This window comes from Liolophura sinensis, chromosome 9 (assembly GCF_032854445.1).
Source record: "Liolophura sinensis isolate JHLJ2023 chromosome 9, CUHK_Ljap_v2, whole genome shotgun sequence".
NCBI classification, from domain to species: Eukaryota; Metazoa; Mollusca; class Polyplacophora; order Chitonida; family Chitonidae; genus Liolophura; species Liolophura sinensis.
The window spans coordinates 30993921-31016802 of NC_088303.1; the positions used below are offsets into that span (position 1 = coordinate 30993921).

Sequence of the window (22882 nt, forward strand, 5' to 3'; positions counted from 1 at the left end):
CTGTCTGAGGTAAATGGACAAGAAGTCGCATTTCATCTGTTACGTGTGACCATTTGCCAGCTTTCACCCTGTCGCCTCTGCTCTGGTTTTACTTTCTGTGCTGTTTCTGTGTCTTTAACTATATTGTATTCATGCATAATCCAGGATTCTGCTTGTGGACTAAGCGTTCCCGAGACTGGTCGCTCAGCATTTTAATGCGATTGTAAGTTAAATGTGATGACAACACTGCATTTTGACAGCGCACTATGGTCGCTGCTCAGGTTTTACTGTCTGTGCTGTACGCCTTTATTTATATTCTCACCTACTTTACAGGAGTAAATACAGTTAACGTATTCCGCAATTCTAACTTACTCCTGTGTTTACGCATGCAAAAATCTGCACTATACAAATGAAATGATAATGCTAATATGTTCAACAGATATCATCACATTAAACACTATGAAGCATTGCATATGACACTTAAAATAGTTTTTAGTTTCTGTTACAGCTTATAAACGCATCTTGATGTTTATTTATAAAGACTATGTTTGACTGTTTTTTTCGCCGTACGCATAAATACTATGTTAAGCAATAAAAGAGATGTGTTTGTTATATCTATCTGAATGGTGTTTTACACCGTATTCAACGACGGTGGGATTATGGTGGGAGGTAGCAGGACAGAGCACGAGGAAACCCGGGACCATCCGCAGGTTGATGACAGACCTTCGCACGTAGGGCCATCTAGGATGTTTTAGGATTTGCTTCCAGTGCGTATATAAAACCCACGACAGTCCACATGTTGCTGACAGACCTTCTCGCGTACGACCAGAGAGGAACTCAGAGCGACTGCATTGGTGAGAGGCCACTGGGTAATTGCTCCGGGCTGGCACGCTAACCACCTCGATCATGGAGACCCCATGTACAAAATAGTAAATACGTGAAATGTTAAGATGGTAAATGTGGTGGATATTTTCAACAAGCACAAAGTGTTATTGTATGTAAAAATTCGATAAACATGTAAAAGTGTCTACCATATAAAATATGTGAACTAGCCACATGTTTACTACAGTTTCTACTCGTTTATCGGATTTTTACATTTAATAATACACTTTCACGCTTTCTGTACAATTTAGAATAATCTAAACCAGCACCATAATTCCTAGGGCTATTTAAAAACCTACTCGTCCTTTTCACTTATATTTGCGACATATTTTTAGCACATATTTCTTTTTCAATCAACTTTAAAACTTTACGGCGTGTTGAAAATGTGTTTGTGTGGTGAGCACATATTTGCGAGCTAAATATTTTCTTTTCGGAATATGTATATATATATATTTCTTTTTTTTTTCTTCGGCTAAATAAATATATATAAATATCAACTAAATAACAAATATAATAAGATGGAGAAACATCAAATAATTATGCACAACAAAGGCAGGATATTATTCTTATCCATAAAATTTTATTTAATCATACAACAAGGAGGGTAGATATTATACATACGGTATGGATTTTAAAAAACTTTACACAAACGTAAAGAATATCTAATCAAATACTGAATTTCTATCTGCCTAAATTACAAGAAAAAAAGCATTAGTTAAATGTTTTATGGTTATAATATGAAATAAATTACTTAATCAAATTAACTTAAAATTTACTCCTCCCAATGAAGTACTGGATCCTGAAAGACTTTGCCGAATTCTGACAAAAAACGGAAGGCTATTTAACACATTCGACTGAAATCTGGTATATAACTGATCTAAGTGTACAGGTGAGAGACGAGATCTATTCACAACCAAACATATTTAAGTTCTCATATTTACATGATATAACATGGAGGAAGACGGACAATAGTTCACCTCATTCATAAACTATATAGCTAAATGGTGCTTTAGTAGGTCGTGACTGAAGTAATATCAAATGTACAGAATGTCCGAGTGCACTCACGTAAGGAAAGTGGGGATTGCCAAGAAAACATTTCACAAATTTGCCACGAAACCTGACTAATGAATTCTCAAATATATTTAAACTGTATTTGCGTAGTATCGGTCATACACGAAATCTCTAATCCCCAAACTTTCCCAGAATTAGGCGCAGGAAGATTTGTGTCTTGAGCATAGAGCTGGTTCAAGGCTCCTTAGCACGGTGGTAAACGTACAGAGAAGTGATCATCGCAAAGATCGAAGATGTAATCGGACAAAGAGAAGCGATAACTGCACGGAGAGAAGCGGTAATCGCACAAAGTAGAGCAGTATTCGCACAAAGATAGGTGCTGCTGCATTTCAACACTTAATCCTGACTCCCTGTTTAAATGTTTACCATGCTATATGGCACCAATGCAACCAGATCAAGAAATGGAGTAGAAACTGCTTTCTAATCAGTTCATCAAATGTGACAAAAAGGAAGCGTTCCATAGGTGACCTTTGCACCAAGTGATGTTGGTAAGGAACAGTGACAGTAGATGATGTCCATATTAAAGCAAATAACTACACCGCTCGCAGTATTCATACATATATACAACGTTAGACCAAAAACCCAAACCGATTTATCAGCGTGCTGACAAGGTATAAGTTCTATTTCTCTCTTAGTTTTATAGGTGAAGGAAACTGGAGTGCTCGGCGTAAACCACCAACATCTGGCAAGTTACTGACGACCATTCTCATTTGTGAAGTACAGATTTTTACAAAATATTTGGCGGAAGACAATAGGGTTTTCAACAATGGTAGGCTGTGAATACGGCCACACGTATGTCGTCGACCACTTATTGTTGCCAAGGTCCAACCATCAATGAGAGAGAGGAAATCTACAAAATCAATGTCCAAGGCCGGGTTGAATTTTCACCTCGTAATGATCAACGGCAACCATTAACCATTAGGTCATGTTTTGCTCGATCGAGAGTTTTTGTTCTGATGTCTCTGTTGTGTCAACCAAGAAACCATTCTCCTACACTCGGTCCATTTATTTCATTCAAGACCTTTTAGCAAAATTACTAGTGTTCGCACTAATAGTTACAGAAAGTACAAACATTAATTTTCAATTTCATTATACTTTAATCTATACTTGTAATCAAAGGAATGCGAATCTTCTACCTATGTTATATGCATACATTTCGCTAATTTTAAAACACTGTTTTCTGCCAGTCATGATTTTTCTAACGGTGAGTACGGCGTAAAACACCAATCAAATAAATAAATAAATATGTATTATATAAATAATTTTCACTGAACAGTCCATATCTATACAGCAAAAAAAATCCATAAAGATGTGATATGTTTCCAACATGCTGAATTATTCTTTCTGTGTGGTAAAGCATTACAGAAAAGAAATCGTGCGAAACTGAGTGTATATATAGTTCAAAAAGGTTAGGAATCGATGTACAGTCGATAAACATTTTCCACAACGGAACCTGTACATAACATGTGGTCATATAAAAAGTGTTAAGAAATGTCTCATGATGTATATGTACGTAACTTGGTGGATTTATAAGTGGTGGATGAATACGGACTATTACCGTGTAAGTAAGTATGTGGTATACACGTAAATATGACGTCGCACCTGACGTATTAAACGACACCTGTTCTTGTTATAGCTATTACTACGTCACAATGCTCAACAACACAACAAACGAGAAGAGGTTAAATGCCATGGGGATTGGTGAAGAAATCTACGGTTTTGCATGCGTATGTGTTGACTGATATACATGTACAAGGCCGTATTTGTTGCTTCTACAGTCTTGATTCGTAATGCCATGAGTCGTCGTCCGTCTCTCTATCTCTTGATAGGTAATCATCGTCGGGAGGGAAGGCCGGGCCTTCAAGCTGCTCAGTCAGCAAATCTGTCGGGGCAATGGACGCTCTGCGCTCACTGTACGAGATAGACGTGCGCCGGTCACCGTACGGAGAATGTTCGCGGGATAGATGCTGCATGTCGGAGTCAGGGAAGAACGCGCTGGCTCTAGGACTCGTTGAGCGACTCTCAATCCAACTGGGGCTCAGAAGTGAGCCGGGCTCTCGGGATAAGTACTCCCTCCGTGAATGGGTAGGGCTCATTCCTATTGTCTCTGCCTCACTGCCCTGACGAGACGCCAGTGGAGTCCGGCTGCGGCTCTCGTCAAAGCGTACAGGGCTAAGACTCCTGATGTTGCTGTCGTCCAATTCTCGCCTCGATGGACTGTATCGGCCGTCACCGACTTCTGACGGGTAGTGAATGGGACTCAAGCTTCGTCTTCCTTTCGGACTTCGGCTCTGACTACTGCGACGTTCAGGCTGCTGACCACCTCCAGGGCTAAAGCTGCCGGCATCGCTGCCTCGTCTGAAGGAACTGAGGGCAAGTAAGCGAGGGTCGTCGAGTTGACCCGGGGAAAGCGACATTAGAGGGTCGGGGTCCCGGGGACCCGGAAGCTTGGCACGGCGTCGGAATGACCCCAGGCGATGCTTGTGTTCCCAAATCTTCTGGCGCACACGTTCTTCACGCCTCTTCTTCTCTGCGTCCTGTAAACATAACATTCAATGTCTTAACCTTTGGAAATCAAAGTTTCCTTGTGAGAAGATGTGTGTACTTTTTCATTACCAGGTTCAAGCTAAAAGATATATTGGAACAAAGTGTAAACATTCTTGAAAAAAACAAAAAATTAACAACCAGTGGAAAATAACTATCTCAATTTTGATTGCAATGTACAACGAGAACGGGTTTCTCGACATTTTGCTACGATTTCTCACTACTCATTTACAAAACAGATCGATGCTGATCGACAAAATCATACATTCCAACCTCATAAGTCACTCTACCACGATGTGTTAGCATAGATTTTCGTTCTTAACAGGATGCATGGTTAGGGTCAAATGCACCATGTACATATCCAGATTTTTTCTCTCACACTAATGCATCTCCTTATAACATCCCAAATGTCTTGGGAAAGAAGAACTGATAATTATCAATTTGAATGCTCTGATCAATCATACCTCTCGTCTCTGTTTCTCAACAATATAATTCACATGAGCAATGAGATCATCCAGTTTGGACTCGGTAGAGTCTTTGCCCATAGACGCCAGTGACAGGGCTCGATCCAGGGGAAAGAAATCGTAATTCTCATTGATGAGCTGCAAAAAAAACCCCTACTATATAAGTCTTGAAACAGATAAAAATGTGTGAAATCAGCAAAGCAATTAGACAGCAATGAAGGGAAAAGGTAACAATTCTTACTATGGTAATTTACGTGTGTATGTGTATGTGGCACAAGATTCCATTCGCCTAGAGAAACCCAAGAAGCTAATTCTAAAGCCAGTCAAATATTAATATAAAAATTTAGGGAGGCAATTTAGTCCACAAATTTAACACACATCGAGATTGGACATGAGAGCTGATAGAACCCGGATGTACATTTACTACCGTTCAATGGATCTGCTGACACAGGTGGATATATAAACAGTATGTACAGATTAATGAGCCTGTGGAATAAAACTTGTTTGTGGAAAACAATGTTTTGTAACTGTTACTCATGAACTGCCGACGAGTTCAACATCTTGATTTAGTCAACAATATGCGTAATAAGATAAAGACCATGGCAGCTTCGCATGGGTATTTAAAAAAAAATACAGAGCAAGAACATAAACAGCAACATCCTCCGATCAAGCCCGACACCGACGTTACTCACAAGTTTGTGGACAAACATTTCCATGGCAGTGTAATCGTTGACCTTCGTCCCATTCAGGTGTATGAAGAAGAATATGTAGGCCCACATATTATGTTCATGGCGAACGTGGTGGTCAAATCCTTTTCCATGATGCTCAAAGTCGTAGCTGTTTCTACTGCAAATAAAGCAGGTGTCTCTCATGTCGGATTCCGCGGTCCACTGAAAACATCAAGGAAAGACATTTGTCACGGGTCTATACTTATATTAGTATTCTCAGTCGCCCGCCCGCACCCCGCCCTGTGACTTGTAGAAAGAAAATAGTACTGAAAGAGTTCAAAAGAAGGTAAATGTTGTACTCTATGCAAGAAATTGTCTAGTCAGTGTCCTAAACAGAAATGAAATGTAGTTTAGACAGTACTCTGAAGAGTAAAAAGAGGGGAGATAGTCCGGTCAGCACTGTCAACAGTACGTAGATTCATTCGGTCATGCTAAGTGAATCCAGCGCCTATATCAGACAGCATCCTGCAGAGCGCTGTCACATGCTGAATCAATCCTTACACCAAATACCTATCAGCCCGCACCTTGAGGTCTCTCAACTCTGAGAATGTGTCCACGATGATACCGAAGATGATGTTGAGGCCAATTGTGGTGATGAAAATGAAGAAGGAGACGTGGTAGAGAACCATAAATCCAAACTTCGAGAAGGTTGCCTCTGAAGGATGTGCCCTCATAACCTGTAAAAAAAACGGAAAATTGTCTGTCTTACAGCATAGGGCATAATGTCAGACCTAAGTGTCCAGAAATTGGTATTAATACCATTATTCTAACACTCTGCTGTGCAAACAAAAGCGCCGCTCCCCGTTGGGATGTGCAGGCCCTATATACCTGACCAAATGTATATTAATTAACCTAAGTCCTGGCATTCTCTGACCAGATATTGATTACTCTTAATATTAGATATTGTAGGATGACACTACGTACTTTATGAGCTTTATCAACCTGTTACACAAATCTAGTTAATAAACATGGTATGCTTTTATTGTTCAGAACTGACCTCAAAGAGATCTCCGATAAGACCGTATCTGACGACAGTGAGGGTGCACTCCCACAACGAGCTGCAATACAAGTACTCGTCCGGGTTAAACATGCTCCTCATCATGGCGAAGCCGCAGATAGCGTACAGGTAGAACACGCAGAGGCCAAGCACAGCCACCCACAACAGCGACTTGCCTGAAATACATGTACGCATGAAACGTTATGAGTACGGTAACCTACAACAGCGATATGCCTGAAAAACTCACGAAACGTTACGAAGAAGGTAACCCACAACAACGACTTGCCTGAAAAAAAAACCGCATGAAACGCCATGAAGAGGGCAATCCATAATAACGACCTGCCTGAAATACACGTACGCATGACAAGTCATGACGAAGGTAGCTCGCAGCAATGACTTGCCTGAAAAATATATGAAACGTCATGAAGAACGTAACCCACAGCAGCAACTTTTCTGAAACACGCTTGAAACGTCATAGAAAGGTTGAGCGTCCCTCTCGAAATCGGGACATCAGAAAATGGAACCCAGGAAAGTGACATACAAAAAACCCTAAAAAAAAGTGGTACTCGTTTCTGCCTCGCTTGGCGCTCAGCACTGAGAGGACGGAGCATGGAAACACTGCTGTTTGGCCCGATGTCAGTATACTGTGACTTTGTGGAGTGTCATATCTGGAGTCTTCGGCATGATACTTCCGAGGCAGCAACACTTTGGCGGCATGGACTCACCCGGCCACAAAAGACACAGTATATGTACACACGTTTATCGATTCCTCGTGGTCATATGACTGAAAAAAGGTTAAGTACGACACCAAAGGCCCACACATACTGTAATTCACAAGAAGGTAATAAAAATAACAACGATTTGGCAGAAAAACGCATAAAGCGTCTCGAAGAAGGTGACCCACAAGAACAACATGTATGAATTACGCACGAAACGCTGTGACAAAGGTAACCCGCAACAACTACATGTATGAATCACGCAAAAAAACGCTATGAGAAAGGTAACCCGCAAGAAAAACATGTATCAAACACGCATAAAACACTATGAGGAAGGTAACCCGCAGCAACAACGTGTATGAAAAACGCATGAAACGTTATGAGGAAGGTATCCCACGACAACAAGGTGTACGAAACACACTTAAAACGTTATGAGGAAGGTAACCCGCAAACAACAACCTGTATGAAACACACATAAAACGTTATAGGGAAGTTAACCCGCAACAACAACGTGTATGAAACACACATAAAACGTTATGAGGAAGGTAACCCGCAACAACAACCTGCATGAAACACACATAAAATGTTATGAGGACGGTAACCCGCAACAACAACCTGAATGAAACACACATAAAACGTTATGAAGACGGTAACCCGTAACAACAACGTGTATGATAGACGTGTGAAACGTTATGAGGAAGGTAACCCGCGACAACAACGTGTATGAAACACACATAAAACGTTATGAGGAAGGTATCCCGCAACAACAACGTGTATGATAGACGCGTGAAACGTTATGAGGAAGGTAACCCGCGACAACAACGTGTATGAAGCACGCATGAAACGTTATGAGGAAGGTATCCCGCAACACTCCAGCGATATACATAAAACTTGCACAAACACGTTGCAGAAGGTAACCCACAACAGGGAATTTATAGCTCTCAACTATACATAACTGGCATCAGGTTTCCGTCTACGTTTTAGAGTGATGGTATTTAATACACACCTTCCCGTTTGAATGATGTTTAAAAACTATTTAAAAATTTATTAATATCTTCAGCATACACTAAATAACTACATTTACATCAGTCTGGTATGGAAAGTTTCTTTTCATTTTCATCTGTTTGTATGTAGGGAAAGAGACATTGTCAATCAAATGTTACTTAAGATAGTCAATACAGAAACAAAAGAGCTTGTCTTTCTTTCATTTAAACGTTTCAGAATTTCAGTGGTAAGTCTAAGACAGGAATGTATTCTACTTTGTTTATCAAATATGGTGTGTATGCAAACTTTGATGATTCTACCTGATTCCCCAAAACACGATCATGGAGCCTATTGCTTCTGCCAGGAAGTGTATGCAATTAAATATAAAACCCTGAAGATTTGCATTATATGGACAACGTTTTAAAACTTTGTTCATTGCCTGAATGGTTGACTCCCATTTCTTACCGTTCTGTGTTACAGCTTTGATCACTCCTCCCAAAAGCTGGTTGTTGTTAACGATATTTAGCAAATGGAAGGCGAAGAAGTAACCGTGGAAGAGGGTACCTCCCAGGGACAAGCCCAGGAAAGCCTTAAACAAGAGAAACAAACAGCGCATTTCAATTTGAGCCCATCTGAACAGATTGATTCATTCAATTGATTGATTGGTGTTTTATGCCGTACTCAAGAAAATGTCACTTATACGACGACGGCCAACATTAAAGTGAGAGGAAACCGGGCTCGGAAACTTGAACAAAGTGTGTTACAAAACTGGAATTAGAATTATAAATGCTTGATCTTGCGTAACAGTTCATAACTTAAAGACATCCTTGATAAAGAAATCAAAACATTTCTTTTTATTACAGGGTTACAGCTGATAAAAAATAGTCTTGACTGGGTGACACCGGTAAGTTTCAGGCAAAGGCAAGAAAGAGTCAACAACCAAATTGGAACAGTGGAACAGTCAATATGTTAAGTTTAAAATTAGCCCACATCAGCATTTGGGTGAATGTTCAAAGAGAATATAGAGAAGGTAAAAATAGATCAAGTGTGTCAAGTGATTTGTCAGAAACGTTAGGCAATTGTTTCATACTATAACATGAGCATCTGAGGGAAAAAAGGTTTCACAGTATTTAAGAAAATTAAGGGAATGAGAGTTTGTTAGCTTAAGAAGTACATGAAGGAAAGAGGTGTCATCTGTGCGTCAAGAAAACGGTGATTCAGGTGATTGGTAAATTAATGTTAACAAAAGCTGCCTATCATGTTTCGAAATTGCATGGTACAACAGCATGTTATAAAATATAACACCACTGGAATTTTGATCAAGTGTTTAGTGAATGTATACTTATCATAGTGCAGTTTGCACGCTATGACTTACCAGATAGTAGAAGGTCGTAAAGCTGAAAAAGCGAGCGTCGAGTTTTGAAGTATGCTGCTTTTTTCGTTCTTCTTCTTCGTCGATTTCATCTTTCTTCCGACAAAGTTTTCTTTTAAAAATAACGAAAATACAGAAACTTACATTATACACATAATAGAAGATTCTAGACGAAGTGAATCTATGACGCGAACAAAATCTATGGTCATACCCAATTTTCATGAGTAGGCTAATAAAGTTCAATTCCAGTTCCGAGCAAATTCTTTCCGGAAGTGCATGGCGAGTTTCCGAAAGTGCATGGCGAGTTCGGAAATAGGTATAAAATGCGAAGCTAAATATCTTTGCTTCGCATATAATTGATTTTCAACAAAGAGATTTGTACACTTCAAACAACGCCATTAAGGCTATCATCAAACACAGCTTACTGTGTGTAATGAAAACGTACATGTACATTCATTGGAGTTAGATTTAGTATGTACATGTATATGTGTACTACACACAATCTTATTACTGGATGTCAACGGGCGAGGGCATGTGGAAGATGAGGGCGCATATGAGATCAAAGAGCACAGGGTAAAACGTTAAACACAAAAGCAACACTGAGATCTTGTTATTTATTGAAACTTACGACAAGTTTACCATGCTCTTGTTCTAGCACAAAGTTTTTAATGTGAACACCATGTGGGCCGGTAAGATGACATACATAAGCCTACATGATGACCCGTATCTTTACGTCCGTGCGATGACAAAAATGCCCGTATGATGAACTGTTAGCTTGTACGATGAAACATAAGCCCATGTAATGACTTGTATAAAAGCATGCACGATGACTAATTAGTCCGTATGATGATCTGCTATCCGGTATGATGACCTGTATTAAAGTCGTTATGATGACTTATTGATAGCCTGTACGATGAACTTTGTAACCCCATACGATGATTACAAGCCTTTTTCATGACATATACCCGCGTGATGACATCTAAGCTCGTGCTCATGGCAGGATTTTTACTGGTGTGCGCGATTGTCTCGTGGTTTTCATGCATAAAATTGAGCGCTAGCATGAAAGCGATATATTCTTGGCGCTTTACACCAATGCGACACCAATGGAATAGATATAAAGCGATTAGCAGTCTTGTAACCGTTTAGATAAACACTGCACAAAGATTTTTCCTTCTACAAGTCAGTTGCAGGTTTAATTTTACGAGAACACAGCGTCACTATAACGTATGAGACCACTCCTGGAATGAGACGTGATTTTGTCATCGGTTAAAAGTACAATGAAACTTTGACTAAAGTTGTGAACAAGGAGACCAGTTGACAGACATCAGTAACAGCGCAAGGCTTTTGCAGACTTCATCATACCTTCGTATCTTTCCACACAAAAATCTGGGAAAAAGAAAAAAAGAAAAACACTGCTCTATGTGTATATATTAAGTGTTTTGATGAATTAAAATTTAGGAATATAAGTAATCTGTGACTTTTAACACATACACATCGAACACACTTATAAGGCTTGAATAAGTATTAGCAGAATAAGATCATGCATTTTTTTTATATAACCCGATTCCTTGAAACGAAAAGCCATATACACGCGGCGGGATTCTTGGCAGTGTAATTTAACAATCGTGTCGTTACAGCTAACAAACACTTAGATGAACATTCATGTCTTTGTACTCTCTCCTATAATTACAGTAAAAAAAAACATAAAAAGTCGTCATCAGTTGAAAGATAATTTAAAACTACATCTGAAAATACCTTTTTCTTGTCGCGGAATTAAGTTAAAGGAAATGCTTGGATTGGAAGGTGTTTTTTGTGCGGATCATACTGATAGTCTTTGACATCACACAAATTCTTCTATACCTTTTTTAAAGGCCTGGACAAATTTCTTGTGCACTTTTCTCATATAATGTGTATCAGTGCAAAAAAAAAGCAAATCTGACAACAAAGTATGTTCATGTATTTTAGCGTCTGAGAAATGTGACGACAATGGCGGTACACATTATCAATATTTACTTTCACAAAATTTCGTCAATTAAGTTTCTCGTAACTTTTCTCCCAAAAAAAGTTGTCTAGGTGCCATAAAGTGACACGACTTACGAGAAAAGTTGTACGAAAAGTTTATAAACCCAGTTTGTGGAAGTCTACCGTAGTCAATTATTCGCTCACTTTACAATCCAAAGCGACCTTTGACTGCAATGAAAACTTTTTAAAAAAATTAAAGTATATTCAGAGACAGTTTTCAAAGGCCCATCTACTGATACTTCTTTTTTATGTTTTCTTTCCCTTTTAAGTAAACTCACCTGTACACTTCGACGAAGCGTGATCAGTGAAGTGCACGATACAATCTGTCTCATACCAGGTGTAACGTATCCATGGCTGCTAGACAAACTCGCGACTACATAAAACTACAGCAAAATCACACGTGAACAGTGAAGCTAAAAGCGTACAATAGTTAATAAGTGTCGACAGCGCTCTATGCTACATACATCTTTTAATACTGAATACTAAATACACTTTAATCTCCGAATAGGTGGACTCTTCTCTCGCTTGAAGATGCTATTCGAATATTTTGTTGCTGCTGCTGTGGTGTTTGTAATACACTATTTGTGAAACGTATAGTAACTTCAGCCAAAGAGGTTGCTACCTCGTTGTTTATTTGTCGGCCTATCTGTCATTCTTTCTCTCTCTGTCTGTTAACAATTCTACAAAAGCGATCATTCCTTTAGGGATTTGCCCGTAATTCTGTGAACAGCTTCGACCTTCGGGAAGAAGCAATCCATTAAATGTTGGTGTTGATCCGAATGAAAGAATGTTTTAACGGTTCTTTACCAGTGATAGATAGAAGGCAAATATAGAGTACTGTCCCTTTGTAGTGCCCTCTCCTGTCTTTTGTGCCGTTCACTACGAGTATAAGTCGATACACGACGGTTGAGTTTCTTTGAAACATAATAAAGGTCTCTGCCCTTAAACCCGGAAGTGCTCGGAAAAGGGAACCACTTTAAGACATTCCAGCATATTAAACAGGACAGAAAAAAGACATCAACAACAAAAAAACAGTTACAAGCATATCTTGTGCATATCACTTCCTGTTCACTTCACGTGTTGCCCACATATGCCTGCACGACAACCTGATTTTTATCACATAAGCATATAGTTTATATAATATATAAGCACACTATCCGTCTTGTGTATATTAGTTTAGAGGCCTCAGTGGCTCAGTTGGTTAGCGCGCTAGCGCAGCGTAATGACCCAGGAGTCTCTCACCAATGCAGTCGCTGTGAGTTCAAATCCAGCTCATGCCGGCTTCCTCTCCGGTCGTAGGTGGGAAGATCTGACAGCAACCTGCGGATGGTCGTGGGTTTCTTAAGGGCTGTGCCCGGTTTCCACCCATTATAATGCTGGCCGCCGTGGTATAAGTGAAATATTCTTGAGTACGGCGTAAAACACCAATCAAATAAATAAATAAACATAGGGCCTATTAGTTTACATGCGTGTTAAAACAGTTCATTGAACTCTTACAATATAACACGTAAGATACATGTACATCACTTGACAACACAGTGTTAACGTAATGTCCACGAAAACAGTTCATAATACTAACATCAGCCTCTACACCAGCAATGTCATATTTCAATGATAATTTATTGTACACCAACAATCCAACAAACCTGTACTCTCTCTATTGTACCGGTACACTACATGTGGCAATACAATATAGGGCTTATCGCCTTCTTTACTTTGTTTCAGAGATATTTCTTGAATGTAAATAATGTGAAAATTCCACAGGGTGTTTGTTTCAAACTTCACAAACTGTAATATTATCCAATAATATACAGTTTAAAGTAAAGATTTCCAAATTTTGTCCTACGGGACAGACGACAACTATAACTATAATCTACCTTCCTTATTTCAGATCCAATTGTTTGTTCTTCAGATGATTTACTGGGGAACGAGTCATAGAGGAGAGTATTTATTTATTAATTAATTTATTTGAATGGTGTTTTACGCCGTGCTCAAGAGTATTTGACTTATGCGACGGAGGCCAGCATTATGATAGGAGGAAATATGGCAGAGCCCGGCCAAACCTACAACCACCCACAGGTTGCTGGCGAACCATGTCACATACGACTGAAGAGGATGCCGGTATGAGCTGGACTTCAACTCACAGCGACTGCATTGATGAGAGGCTCCTGGGTGATTGCGCTGAGGTACATGGATGAGGGTAAGTTGTGCAAGTAGACTGTATACTCACCCAATATTAGCACAACATGTGTGTAGACACGCCAAACTCTCCGCAACAGAGCTTGCAAAAAAGTGATCATATACAGATTGAAAAAAGAGGTTAAACTCACTTGAAGAAGGTTCCGATGCTCTTGATGCTGGGTAGCCGTGGGTGATTACAGACAAAGTAGCTGATAAGGACAAACAGTGAGAGGAGGTTGTGCAGACCGCCCAGGGCGTAGATGGCAATCTCGTACTCCTCTAACGTCAACGTCTTGATTTGGGGGATTGGGCTGCCAACAAAAACAGTGATATATGATTTGGCATTTTAGTTACCTTTCTCCTGATTGTCATTAGGTTATGAGGATGTTGATAATGTAGAACTATGGTTCTTACCAGGTTTAGCACCACGACCACACCCATCCCTCGAATTAGCACCATGTACTTTCCCAGCATTAGCACTATGTTCTTTTTCATGACTAGCAACATATCAATCATTAACAATGTGTCCAATACCATAAGTAGCATCATAATTGTCTCAGCATTAGCACTACATCTTTATCCCCAGGATTAGCACCATATCTATTCCCTGGATGACCACTACGCCCATCCGTAGGATTAACACTATGTCCATCCCCAGGATTAGCACCATATCCACTACGCCCATCCGTAGGATTATCACTCCCCAGGTTTAGCACGACGCCCATACCCAGGATTATCACTACGCTCATCGCCAGGATTAGCACCATGTCCATTCCCAGGATTAGCACTATGCCCATCTCCAGGATTAGCACTACGCCCATCTCCAGGATTATCACAACGCTCATCGCCAGGATTAGCACTACGTCCATACCCAGGATTATCACCAGGTACATCCACATGATTAGCACCATGTCTATTCCCAGGATTAGTATCACGTTCAACTTCAACATCAAGTCCATTCTTTTTTAATTGAGCAAAACTAATATTTTCTAAATTCAGGGTATAGGAAGACGATACCATATCTGCTGCATAATGATAGAGCTGTGATAGTTTAAAGCTTGCTTTTAAGGGTCTAGTGGTAAAGATTTGGCGGTTTTTTACTTGCTCGTAAATTCAAGTGGTAGGGCTATTGTATTTTTCTTTTTACTCATAAATGACAAGTGGTAGGGCTATGGTGTTTTTCTACTTATTTGTAAATGCATTACTGTAGAACTGTGATATTTTTCTACGTACTCGTAAATGCCAGGTGGCAGGGCTGTGGTATTTTTCGAACTGTATCCTGGTGGAAGAGACGCCTTAGCATCCCATGTTACCAGCATGAGTATGTTGATGGCAAAACTGAGCAAGGTCACCCCATGGTTCCAAAGCAGCCTGTAGCAAATGTAAGTAAATCTCCAACAAATTTTTCATTCAAGCATTTTATACGCACACGTTTACACCTATCAGGTATAAGAAAACATTTTGTCCTTTTACGAAATACGAACAAAGATATATTCGATGATATTAAAATTATGAAAAAATAAAGATTAGTTTTGTAGATTTAGCATGTTTTCAAAAAAAAAAGATAACAGTAAATGTATTTCAACCCTTTGAAGCCATGATCGCTTAACCTATAAAATATCACAGCATGTGATTTTAATAGCCATGAGAAGACGGAATAATGTGATAACAGTATAACGGTAATAGTAAACTAATCGTTATACTAATGTCATTAGGCTCAAACAGAACATTTGTAAAGTACATTATTCATTTATCTCTGAGCTTTTCAAGGGTAAATTTATGACTCCAGAAGATTCTATTTATTTATTTATTTGATTGGTGTTTTAACCCCTACGCTACTGAAGAATATTTCACTTATACTACGGGGGGGGGGGGGGGCGGGGGCACGACCATCCGCAGATTTAGGGGAGTCTATAACTAAAGGTTTTCATTGTTTTTTAAAGTATACGTGTGCTAGGGTGTTTTATAACGTTGAACTTCGTGAAGAGCGGATAACGTACCATCCCTTGGTCAAGCAGATGGCTATGGGATTGCTGAGTATTCTTTTCTGGTAGGCAATGTCCTTCATGATGTCACGGGTCCAGTCCATCAGGTCACGAATTTTATTGCTAGGAGATGACCGGTCCACGTTCCATTTGAGCTTTTCTTTCACCTCTTCCCTGAGAACCCGCTAAAACATTACAGACACTTGTCAACCCTCATATGTGTTAACTGGCCAATCATTCAAGCGTATTTTAATCAAGTCAAATAAGCTTGTGATTGTAAATAAAATGGTAAAACGAACGCGTAAGTTGAAGACATACATTTATTTTGGGTTTTTTTGTTGTTTTTGTTTGTTTTTTTTTTCATCTCACCTTGTTCCGAACCCTGAAATTCACCTTCTGTAACTCGTCCTCTTTGACGACTTCAATGGAGTTGCAGTTTTTCTTATAAAAATCAAAGGCTTTTTGTTGTTGGGGAAGGATAACAACTACAAAGTAAGAAAGAAAAACATGTTCACATTTCACAAGGATGACCTCAGCCTAATGATTAAAAGTGGCTAAATAATTTGTAGTTTATCGCTACAATAATTCAGTCGTATTTTCGCCAACCAGGAAAAGTAAAAAGTTCTATACACCAGCAGAAAATTAAAAATCATCGAATATCGGAAAATTTGGACTGGTTCAACTCACGGATTGAAGGAGGAGATATGTTAAAATGTGTAGCTTACTTACTCTGGCAGAAATATTGATTAAATTATCTTTAACAACGACACCGAATACATGTCACTACGATCTAAGCTCAGACAATACATGTTTTTTTATTTGCTTATTTTTTTTTATTTATTTTTTTTTTGTTTTTTTTTTAGTGTTTTACGCCGTACACATAAATAATAAATGATGTAACGTACATGGACAAAAAGAAGTGTCCATCTAACACTTACGTCTGTGAGCAAGCTTTGGATCTACATCGTACATCCTGGCCAATATGAGGTAGAAACTGAAGCCAACATCCATATATTCGTCTGCGTATTCTTTCATTTTCTTTGACTGGAGCGCAAAATTTAAACACAATCGACATGAGTGCTTCTGTCAAGTAGGCCTATGAGCGCGCATAGGAATATTCCTTGATGAATCATCACGTGTAGTAATAAATGGCTCCTGCTAGGAAAGTAGCCCTATCCAACGAGCGGTGAAAATTTGACACCACCTCACTATCGTCGGAAAAGCTTTAGAATTTTAACCAGAGTTTTGTATATTATTTAATTTAGACACATAAAACAATCATATTTCAATCATTTCTCGACCGACAAGTTGTTTTGATTTTTGAACTTCAAACTCAAATATCTGACATACCACTACATTACTGAGGAAACTCCCACCGGCTTTAGCGAAGGATTTGGCGGCACTAAAATATCCTCCACTGCTGTTTGCCGCCGTCACGCTTTTAATTTCTTCAAACTTCTTCTTGTCTGGTTGGTGCATTTCGTAACACTCTGCCATCAGTTGGTAGACAGATTTCTTGTCTAATGTATCTTTTACCTCCTACAAAACAAAAACAAAAAGTTAGCGCCATGTTGATTATTTGTAGTGGTGACCATATTAATTTAGCCTGATGGGGCCTTAAGTCAGCAGATTTATTAGGTACCTGGCGAGGTGCGGTGTCACCATTTAAATGTGGTGTTAAGTAAATATAAACTAACTTTTGCATCTTTTGTAAAAGATTCAGCCATTCAACTAAACTGAAAAAAATTGAAGGAGAATTATTTTGTTTGTTCTGACTTGGCCTAATGGGCCTAACAGTTGTAAAGCGGTCTGTGACGTTCCATAAAAGATCGGACGTCAAGCACGTGTAGAAACTATTAAGATATTCAGTTTGACTCCATTTCCGTCAAAATATTTCTGTAGTAACTACAAATAAAAAGCCAACAGTGTTTATAATTCAAACAACTAAAGTTTTGAGACGGCTTTTTTTAAGTGATTGTCTTAAAGATTGCGAAATACATTGTTATGTATGACTATTTAACGTCTTCATGTACTGTTAGTCTGCGGACCTTTGTGTTATATGTTATAAGCATAACAGGCCCTGTTATATATGTACAGCGCGGACCTGGCCGAAAGCACCTTGTTCAAGGCTCTGTTTATTTAACTGGCTGTTCATTGGCTGTTAAACTCTGTGTTTAAAAATAGTTGAATCCACCTGGCACGTATATAAGCCGTGTTTTCTGTGCAGAGTGGAGGTATTTTTGCTGCATCCACTGGGAGCCAGGAGACTGTGAGACGCTCTCGTATCGAGTCCATTATTGTGATATGAGCTGGTGATGCCAGTTTCATTTGGGAGGACAGATTTTTATGCCGGCACCGTTTGTGTACCACAGTAGTACTGATGTCTGGTTTATGTGAATTTCTGCGGAAGTCACGTTTATTGGTGTTCGGATCTTTATTATGATTATACAGTGTTGACTGTGTAATTTGTTTAACACGCTGACCTCACCTGACCGACAAGGTCGTCAAGGACTCTAAACTGAAGTTTTCAGTTTTGTAAAGGACGTTCGTTCTGCCACAAGGTGACATTACTCTACGTCTCTGAACGGCTCGTTTGTGAGTTTCTGCGGGAGCTGACTTGTTTTAAAGTGGATTATACCTCCATGCCTGTATTTACCCTGTGTTGTGCTCTGCGGGTGTGACGTCATTCAAAGGCTTGACTGTTCCAGTTCTGTGTAACCTGTGTACTGTGTTCGTGTTCGCTAACCTGGCGAAGTACCTGTCTAGGCCAATTTGTGACTTGTGTGTTTATCCCATGGTCTTTACGTTGGATCTCCTGGAACACGTTCCTTGGGAAGCAAAGGTGAACTGGAAACTTTTAAAGACCGGTAATACTGATGTGTATGTTTTTTATGTTGTTGTTGTTGAACTGTCTGTAAAACTGTACGTCTCATTTTATATATAAAGCATTGTTTACATTGTAATATTGAGTCACTGAGTCTGTTTTCTGTTGCTGTTTTCAATACCGTAACAGAAATTGGGGGCCTGTCCGGGATCTGATTGTTTCCCTTTGCTTTTGCACCGGATATTTGAAGTTAAACACAAGTGAGAAGCGATTGCTTAATTTTAACGGTGAATGATTCAGTGGCTAAGTATTTACAATGGGAGATTTTGATCCTAAACAGTTTGTTAATGCGCCCGATCAGGATGTTTTTGAGAGTTTAAAGAAGGAAGACTTGGTTAAGTTAGGGACATTTTTAGGTTTGTCCATAAAGTCTTCATGGAGGAAAAGAGATATGCAGTATACTTTGTTGAAACATTTAGTGGAGATAGGGAAGTTCTGCATTATCTGATTATGAGTTCGAGGGTCAGTCTGATGCCGAGCTTAAGTTTAAGCAGTTTGAGTTAAAGTTGAGATTGGAGAAAGAGGAAAGAGAGAGAGAGAAAGAGAGGGAACATGAGAGAGAGAGGCAAGAGAAAGAGAGGGAACATGAGATAGAGTTAGAAAAGTTGAAAATGCAGAGAGAGAGAGAGGAAAGGGAGAGGGAAGTGCAGAGAGAGAGAGAGGAGAGAGAAATGCAAGAAAGAGAGAGGGAAAGGGAATTGGAGTTCCAAATGAAAAAGTTAGAGGTTGAGAGAGGTGAGAAACCGGGTCCTTCCGGTAGACAGGATTCAGGATTTGATGTGACCAAATACATTCGGTTAGTTCCATCCTTTCAGGAAAAAGAGGTGGATAAGTATTTTCTGCATTTTGAGAAAATTGCAAATAGCTTGAAGTGGCCTAAAGAGTTCTGGACTATGTTATTACAGAGTGTGCTAATTGGAAAGGCCAGGGAAATTTACACTCAGTTAAGTGTAGAGAATGCTTCCAATTATGACTATGTGAAAGAGGTAATTTTGAAGGGTTATGAATTGGTGCCTGAAGCTTACCGCCAGAAATTTCGTAACTGTGAAAAAGGTAGAGATCAGACATACGTTGAGTTTGGTCGAGCTAAGGAGCAGTTGTTTGATCGCTGGTGTATAGCCAAGAAAATAGGCAAGGATTTTGAAAGTTTGCGTCAGCTTGTGCTGGTAGAAGAGTTCAAGCGTTGTATTCATAATGATGTAAAGGTGTTCGTTGATGAGCAGAAGGCGAGTACACTTGAAGAGGCAGCCAGTTTAGCTGATGATTATTCCTTGACACATAAGGTTACATACACGGGTAAGCCATTTAATTCATTTACACGTAGAAATACCCAGTCACATGCAACAGGTAGAGGTAGCTCTACACAGAAGAGTTCTACACCAGGCTCCAATGGTTCTACAGCTCATGGTTCACGTAGTTCAGATTGGAATGGTAGTCCTCGAAATAGGGTCACTTGTAATTTTTGCAAGCGGGTAGGTCACGTGATGAGTGAATGTTACAAGTTGAAAAGGATACGGGAAGCTCAGAATGAGTCTAAGCCCACAGGTCTTTGTGTTGCAATGCACAAAACATTGCCGGGAGTTACATCAGCAGTTAAAAGCAGATCTGAGTTAGCTGATACGGGATTGGATAAGATTCCCAAATGCTCTATGGATAGCTTCGCTCCGTTTATCAATTCTGGTTCAGTGTCGCTTAGAAGCGACATGTCTTGTGCTACCCCTATAAAGATATTAAGGGATACTGGGGCATCTCAGTCTCTGTTGTTGATGAATACTCTGCCCTTTTCTGAAGAGTCATACTCTGGGGTTCGTGCCCTTATTAGAGGTGTAGAGTCTAGTGACTTTGTCAGTGTTCCCCTTCATGATATTTATTTGTCATCAGATTTGATATCTGGACCTGTCCGGGTAGGCATTAAGCCTTCATTACCTTTTGAGGGTATTCATTTGTTGTTGGGAAATGACTTAGCACATGATAAGGTTACTGTTGATCCCTTAATGGTTGATAAGCCTTCTCTGAATTCAGTCACAGAGCCAGTTGAAAGCGAGATAGCGGGTTTATATCCGTCCTGTGTTGTTACAAGAGCCATGTCTAGAAAAGTCAGTACAGGCCAGGGTAGTACTGTTGATTTGAGCGAGACTTTTCTCAACAACATGTTGGATGGAGATTCTTCCAAATTAGACAGCCAGCAGGAAGTAGATACTAATTTTGTTAGTGGTGATCAGCCATTTTGTAGGACTGAGTTGATTGCTGAACAACACAATGATCCAAGTATTTCTTGCTTGTTTAATGATGCAGCTAAAGATGGTGAATCTTTACCTGACCCATGCTACTACTATGTCAAGTCTGGCATATTGATGCGGCAGTGGAGGCCTCCCGATGTTTCGTTGGAGGATGAATGGGCAGTTAAGCATCAGGTAGTTGTGCCCAAGTCTTATCGTAAAGACATACTGACCATAGCGCATGAAACGCCGTTAGCAGGTCATTTAGGTGTTAATAAGACCTATCATAAGATTCTCAGTCATTTTTATTGGCCAGGAATAAGGAAAGATGTTACTGAATTTTGCAGGTCTTGTCATGCATGTCAGTTAGTGGGGAAACCTAACCAGACAATCCCCAAGGCAGCCTTGAGGCCTATTCCTGCAATTGGTGAGCCATTCAGTAGAATCTTAATAGACTGTGTTGGTCCGCTACCTAAGACAAAGTCTGGAAATCAGTATATGTTAACAATAATGTGTACTTCAACTCGTTTCCCTGAGGCAATTCCACTAAGGAATATTACTGCCAAGACTGTAATTAAGGCTTTAGTTAAGTTCTTCACCATGTTTGGTCTGCCTAAGTCAGTACAGTCAGACCAGGGTTCAAATTTCATGCCTGGTGTGTTCCAACAAGTTATGCATGAGCTAGGTATTAGCCAGTATAAATCCTCAGCTTATCACCCACAAAGTCAAGGAGCACTAGAGAGATTCCATCAGACACTGAAAAGTATGATAAGAACTTACTGCTTTGAGACAGGGAAAGATTGGGACGAGGGTGTACCTTTGTTAATGTTTGCTGTAAGAGAGTCTGTACAAGACTCACTTAGATTTAGTCCATTTGAGCTTGTGTTTGGCCATACTGTGCGTGGTCCACTACAGTTGTTCAAGGAAAAGTTTGTGTCTGGTGATAGTGACAATGTTAACCTATTACAGTATGTGTCAAGTTTTCGTACTAAGCTCAACAGAGTATGTGAGTTAGCCAGAGAGAATCTTACAGCTTCTCAGAAGAGTATGAAAACTAAGTATGACAAAGAGACAGTAAGACGCAGATTTGAAGTTGGTCAGAAAGTACTGGCCTTACTTCCAGTTAGTGGTAAGCCACTTGAAGCTCGTTATTTTGGACCTTATGTAGTAGACAAGAGGCTAAGTGATCTTAATTATATTATTTTCACTCCTGATCGGTGCAAATCTAGACAACTTTGTCACATTAACATGTTAAAGCCATATGTAAACAGAGATAGCACTGATCTCAATGTTGTACATCCTAGTGGAGCTGCTATCTCTTGTTTTCCAGTGCCAAGTTGTAAGAGAGAATTAAAGCGTTTTTTGGGCATGGCAGGTTATTATCGTAAGTTCTGTAGGAACTTTTCATTTGTTAGTGAGCCACTAACTCAGCTGTTAAAGAAAGGTGCTAAATTCTTGTGGTCCATTGAGTGTCAGAGATCTTTTGATAGATTAAAGGCCATGCTAAGCAGCGGCCCCATACTTGTAGCACCTGATTTTAATTTACCATTTAAGCTAGCTGTTGATGCTAGTGATATATCTGCTGGAGCAGTTTTGTTACAAGAAAATGAAACAGATCACGTTGATCACCCTGTATGTTTTTTCTCTCGCAAATTTGACGTGCCAGAGAAATTATTCGACAATAGAAAAGGAGTCTCTGTCCTTGATTCTAGCAGTACAGCATTTTGAAGTATATGTGACTTCGTCAAGTTACCCCATTGTTGTGTATACAGATCACAATCCCTTAACCTTCTTGCACAAACTAAAAGGTAAAAACCGAAGATTGTTACGGTGGAGTTTGCTTTTGCAAGAATT

At 39.6% G+C, this 22882-nt stretch overlaps 1 protein-coding gene across 1 annotated transcript in view; it reads right to left on the bottom strand.

Annotated features, from left to right (window-relative positions):
* Positions 1-1462: 1462 nt before the first annotated feature.
* Positions 1463-22882, bottom strand: part of LOC135475155 (inositol 1,4,5-trisphosphate receptor type 3-like) — a 145838-nt gene continuing 124418 nt past the window's right edge. Inside the window, 13 exon segments of the mRNA XM_064754930.1 lie at positions 1463-4469; positions 4941-5078; positions 5633-5830; positions 6193-6345; positions 6666-6841; positions 8831-8954; positions 9741-9849; positions 14090-14251; positions 15174-15311; positions 15941-16110; positions 16295-16410; positions 16864-16969; positions 17276-17464. Coding sequence (XP_064611000.1) covers positions 3705-4469; positions 4941-5078; positions 5633-5830; positions 6193-6345; positions 6666-6841; positions 8831-8954; positions 9741-9849; positions 14090-14251; positions 15174-15311; positions 15941-16110; positions 16295-16410; positions 16864-16969; positions 17276-17464 — 2544 coding nt within the window. The 3' untranslated portion in view covers positions 1463-3704.